At 42.8% G+C, this 6234-nt stretch overlaps 2 protein-coding genes across 2 annotated transcripts; both read right to left on the minus strand.

The window, feature by feature from the left end:
* Positions 1-1288: 1288 nt before the first annotated feature.
* PHALS_10840 (camk cdpk protein kinase) lies at positions 1289-2847 on the minus strand (the record flags this gene model as incomplete). Its single annotated transcript, XM_024726335.1, has 2 exons — positions 1289-2654; positions 2732-2847. The coding sequence occupies 2 exons, from the start codon at positions 2845-2847 to the stop codon at positions 1289-1291; spliced, it is 1482 nt and encodes a 493-aa protein (XP_024577023.1).
* A 1994-nt stretch (positions 2848-4841) lies between these two features.
* Positions 4842-5924, minus strand: PHALS_10841 (uncharacterized protein; the record flags this gene model as incomplete). Its single annotated transcript, XM_024726337.1, has 1 exon — positions 4842-5924. One exon carries the CDS (start codon positions 5922-5924, stop codon positions 4842-4844), a length of 1083 nt encoding a protein of 360 aa, XP_024577024.1.
* Between the last annotated feature and the right edge of the window lie 310 nt (positions 5925-6234).

Raw genomic sequence — 6234 nt, forward strand, 5'->3', positions numbered from 1 at the left:
CAGAGCCGGCATAAGACGGCCCTTATATCATTAACTCAGATACAGGGGATTTTAGAGACGTTACTCCATCTACAAAAAAGGTCTTCATGTCCGATTTGACCAGAATGTCTAGACACCTACTTAGAGTAGCGACGCTCGGCTCCACTTCTGGCAGGAACGTATGATCCACAAGACTGCGCGTTCGCGAGCCCGGACGATAAGAGTAAAACTTTTTCGTGCACAGTGCCCGGCAACCCCGATGCATTTACCAAGATAGGGTACATAGAGATCCCTTTGACTTAGGAAAGACTATGATGAAATGTCATCGGTATGGATGGAGTGATGGTTTTCCGATACGGATTGCTCGTCTCACGCAATGGGCTCGGTTTTTTATTATACATAGTGAAACGGATATACTAATTTTATTCTTAGCTGGCTCTAATTCTAAATCAAACATTTGTCAATTTAAGCAAGATGTATGTATATAACGAGCACTTGGGAGGCTCTCGGTTCGACAGGACGGATTTAATACGTTGTGCATTGGTTCATGCAGACGGTAGTCAAATCTTCTATCATCCCGCTACAGAATCAGTCTTTTAACAACCATTGTCAGGTTGACTACAAGTGCCATCACATGCAACGATTGCACCATGGTATCTTGCACAGAGAAAGCTTTTGAATAAAATAATGCACTCAAGATTTTTCAATAGGACGTGTTTTTCGAGATGCCAATAAAGCAAAAAATAGTTTGAATTTCAGAATTTTCTCTAGCATAAATTTTTCATTTATTCGTTATACTATAAATAGATCATCACCCTTTTGGAACATTGCTATAATTACTAGGAGCGTCGCTTAAAATAGAGTAAGAAAGACAATGTCACTATTAGCCAGTTCATAACTTGTGATAATAATGTGCAAGTGATGATGAGCGTGCTGTATAATTTTTTGCTCTGTTCAAATTCTGATGAACCAGAAGACAAGCAAGCCGCGCGCACGTATCCTTTGCGTCAGAGAAACAATGATAAAATTTGCATACGCAACAAAAGTCATGAGCAACATATTGGTAGATTTGACACTCAGTTGGCTGGCTACCTAATCTGTCGCAGCGGCTTTGAAAGTGTGAAATGCCACGTGCTGTGCACAAACTATGCAGTATTGTGCACATAGTCAGTCAGGGTATGCAGAGTTGTGCATATAGTAACTCAGGGAATGCAGAATTGTGCACATAGACACTTCGTCATTCAAATTTGTCATTACGCTACCATCGCACAATGCGTATAAATAAGTTCCCTATCCTACACAATCATGATTACGAAAACCAGTGATGTTCCAGCACTTCCTCCATGCTTGGACGCCGATTTAAGTCCTTGTGTAGCATCAACTTCAAAAGATCCTTGGCACCTTTGCTAATTCGCCACCATTCAAGTTCGTCAAACACAATATCACCAGACAAAGTCCGCTCAAGCATTTCGTCTTCAGAGGGCGCGCTAAATGGAGCATAACCGCAAAGAATCGTGTACAATACCGCACCGGCACTAAATACGTCGGCGGCGACAGAGATCGAACCATTTTGCAGAACTTCAGGTGCCGCGTAACCCACTGTACAGCTCATAGCTTTCTTACTAGTGCTGGAGTCTAGCTGCATCGCCGAGCCAAAGTCGCCCAGTTTGATAGTCTCTAGCTGAGTCGTTGATGATTTAAAAAAGAAATTCTCGGGTTTGATATCCAAATGCACAATACCGTGCTCGTGGCAATGACTGATGGCACTAGCGATGTGACGAAAAAGAGTTTTAGCTTCTTTCTCATCCATGGCGCCATTCTGCCTGATAAAGTCGAAAAGATCACCGCCAATACAATTTTCCATTACAAGATACGTTTTGTTCTTTTGATGAAATGAATCATAGAGAGCAACAATATTTGGATGACTCGCATAGTTACTCAGCATGCGTTGAACTTCAATCTCATTACGAGCTAACTGACTCTGCTTTGTTGATGAGGCTTCCATCACTTTCATCACGTAGGACGGTTTGCCACGATCTGCCCATGTAGAGCATTCAATTACAGACGAGTTTTCTGTCTTCATTATCAGACTACCAAGCGTAAACTTGGCAGCCCAGCCGAGTAAATCAATAGCATCCTGCACCAACTTAGCCCACTTGTCGCGTTCACTTTTGCTTTCAAACTTAAGAATCCACTTATCACGCATTACTCTGTCGTTCACATCATGAGAACTCATCGAACTAGCGCTCGGAGCCGAGCTTCCGACATCGGCAGGGTGGCGAAAATCGATAGACAGTCTGTTCTTGGACAGGCGGTCGACACATGTCCAGATATTAATTATTTGACATTGGCGCACTTCACTCTTAACCGACCGCGCGTATTCCATAAAGGGCATCGTGCCAGTTTGCAAACGTACAATGCGCGGTGCAAAGACCTTCATCCAGTTGGGCAGTGGTATTTGCTTAAGCACACGCACTTCGTGCAGCTCGAATAGTTCTTGTTGAAAAATTTTCCTTAAAAGTGAGGAATTATCCACTTCTAAGTCCTCTTCAAGAATTGTGAAACGCTGCCCAGTAGTGCTAGTGTCGCCATAAATGCTGCTGAGGCGCGAATTTCGAAGACCCATCGTTTCGTCCATGGCCAACTCCATACCGCCGCTGCTTACACGAGAGCAACTGGTTGAGGTTGTGACAAACGAAGCACGATAATCCTTGGTAGTAGGCCCGACCACGTCTAGCAATCTAAAACTGACCATGTCAACGTTCTAATGTCCAACGATAAGGAAAGGCAGTCCGCAAAGTCAATCCGTGCTCTGTTACGCGTATTGCCTTGTGTAAGACATTTGTGGCTGTGACCCATAAGAAGCATGGTAGGACTAGGGCGCAATAGTTGGTGTTGTCGTAATCGAACGATACGGCACGGATTGGATGAAAAGCTGTCACAGGACTAGGGATTGCACCCTTTATTCAACTTTCGATACTAGAAGATTATTTTCTCTTTTGGATAGCATAACTTCATTACGTAGACTCTGCGCAACTTTTGCGTAATCATTTGAAACAAAATCGTGGCACTTTTTTCTCGCGCAGAATTACAACAATATCAAGCTACAATGTCACTCTTAAAATTGATTAAATTAATATAAGCAACTCTCTACACTTCAGCAGTGGAACTACATAGGTGAGATATCGCTAGATACCCTTTGATCGAAATCTCTCTTGATAATATATCACAAATGGTACGCATCAATAAAACAGGACTAGATGCGTACAGTGAGTATTTTTAATTCAGTCCCTTTGGGAATCAGCCCTTGCCGCTAGGTTCTTGCGTGTCGCGTAGAATAGAAGTAGTCGTTCCCACGTTAATGGATGCATGATTAAAACCTAATACCCCCATGTCCTATATATAAATCAGATGATTTGACATAAGAAGTTGCATCGAGTGCGATTGCGTTGGAACTGACGACCTGTCAAGAAGAATGCGGACAAGGATGCTTTCGAAAGCCAACGGCACCTCACCAACATATTAGTTGACTGGCGCAAAAACAAAGGGCTGCAAAAACTATGTTCTGTACATGTGTACATCGCAGCCATGTCAATTTTGGAGTAAAGAGAAATCACAAAAATATAAGTTATGACTTCATTTATATAGCAATAGTCCTGGCTGAAATATACCGGCTTCGTATATACGAACAGTCTCGTCTATTTTAATGTAATCGCGGCAGCGCATTGCTTACAGATGCCAGTGCAGATGTTAGGGTCATGTGTTGGCTTACCAAATAAGTGGTAAATACGTGAAATCGTGCGTCGTGGATCAACCAGGCAAAAGTACATCGTGAAACCGTGGTGTGCAATTGATTTAACACATGGATATCGTGGTTCTGGCATACTACATCGCAAAGATCCCAAATCCCCAACGCTTCCAGACACTGCAGTAGCTTTTAACAATACGGCAACCACCAAATTGTGATTCGAATGCTCGAATAGTATATGATACTTGTTTGATAACAATTGCGTAGCGCTTTCTATTGCCAATCTGCTGGATGTACGAAGGCTTTGGACTTTGGGACTGACAAAATTGAGGGTGGGGATTGTCGAGTGTGAGTACTAATTATCTAGTCTGATTCTGAACGAGTACATCAATTCAAAATACTATTTTTAGACTTAGAATACTATCAGGTTTTGCATCCTACCTTAAGCCATCAATTTTCAATCCCGTCCGATTGTAGGTGTAGAAAAATATCATGGGCACGTCAAATTTAGACCTTGTAGCGATTTACAGAAGACTTATGGCTTCAGCCGGTAAATAAACTGCGCGTTTCTGAAGCAGACACCAACCTCTTTCACGAAAACTTTTACTGGAACAAGCATTTATATGCCCTCTCAAGGTACGTTGAAATCGACATATATTCCAGAAACGACTGCATGCCGTGCGTCCATAAACGAAATCTGCGCTATATATTCAACCATTGCTCTAACTTCTGTGGCATCATCCGTGATCGAGCGTAATATGCGTCAGCTTGCCGAGCTCAGACACAAAATAACGAAGCGATTTGCAGACACATTAGATCAATACTTTACCTTATCACCTTTGTAGACACATACCGTTTGCATACGTGCCACGACACCCGTAGATAGTATAATCTGACTTCGGGTGTAATATGCAGACCAACGTATTATTTGATAGTGTGCAGCGTATTATGAAGCAATGTCTGTTGCTAAGATTTGGTGCTGCTTCTTGTCTTTGCTGATAATGTCATCCATGGTACACATTCATTCGCACACAATCCTAATATATGTAGTCTGCTTCAAAAAAAATCCTAAGGAAATTCACTCAAATCAAATGCGAGCTATTTATTTGATTCTTCAGGGCATAATTCGCGGGTCCTCATTTACTTTGTTGAGAAGTTGCTCGAGACGGCGGGCCTCTTCAACATTGCCTGACTTATAGAACATCTGCATTTGCGATCGGAGCCGCTCTTGCTCCCGCATTGCATTTATCTTGTCTTTATCCATGAGCTGCATCACAAGACGAAAATCTTCCTGCTCCTTTTGTTCGCGCATAGCCTGGCGATCGCGTCGTACACGCTCTTCATCGGCAACCATTCCAAGAACCTTATCGGACGCAGCCCCGTGCTTCGAGCGAGCCTTATCCTGTTTTTTCTGATATTGCTTCAGCTCATATCGCTCAATATCGTAATATTTTACGTGAGGCAATGTGCACGTGTTGTAATCCTCCATGTACTCCTTAAAAAGTTCCATGGCCTCCCATTTTGGCCCATTAAACTCTCCCTGCTTCTTGACGTCGCGTAGCCACGCCTGAAACGACACACTCTTCCTGTGAATATCCGATTCACGCAATATGCCAAATTTTCCATACTCGTTTTGATTCACAGCGCTTTTGTTGCTACTTTTCTTGCTTTTCTTACTTTTCTTCTCTTTCGTTTTTTTTTCCTTACTGCGACGCTTCTTATCCTTTTTCAAGCTACTATGCTCACGCTTTCGCTTGTAACGCGAACGTTTCACATCAAGTCCGTCAGAGCGATCCGACTCATAGTTAGACAACGACGATGACGAACAAGAGTGCGGGCGATGATTAATGTGGAAAGAGTCGTGTCGATGACTTCTGTTCGTGCTTTTCCTGTCCGAGCTTTTGAAGCTGCCGTTATCTTCATTTTCATATTCCACTTCATTCCGAACTCGCAGTCTCTGCTTATCCTCCTTCCGATCGTCAAGCTTCTGCTTTTCGGCGCCTTCACTAATTGCGTGCTCTTCGTGGCGTCTACAAAGTTCGCGTTCGAAAGGGTCATGATGGCGAATGCGTTTCGACGAGGCTGAGAAGCTAGCACTTCTGCTTTTGCTACGACTCCGAGTTTTTCGACTGTGTCTCTGATGAGGACTGGAGCTGGTTGAGGGTCGGCGGCTGCGATAATGGTGACGGTCACTCATGTCGTTCCCTTGTTTTGCAGAAGCACTTGCATTATAGCGAATCAGCTTGTCTGATTGTATTTACGATAGTTATGTTGCAGGGTAATTTATCGAATTTTACCTAACGTAAACTCGTTAGAATAAAATTATCTGATACCTTGTTTTTCACTACCGTAGTTAACAAAAAGAATGCTTCTCAAAAAGATCACAATTTGGATAAATCCCATCACTTTTTAATGTTATTGCGATTTTTAGTTAAGAAGAATTCCTATGCTCGACTGTGGTGATGAAATGGGAAACAGGCAACCCATTGAGCAAGTCGGCAGCCTAC

This window comes from Plasmopara halstedii (genome assembly GCF_900000015.1).
Source record: "Plasmopara halstedii genome assembly, contig: Scaffold_525, whole genome shotgun sequence".
NCBI lineage: Eukaryota > Oomycota > Peronosporomycetes > Peronosporales > Peronosporaceae > Plasmopara > Plasmopara halstedii.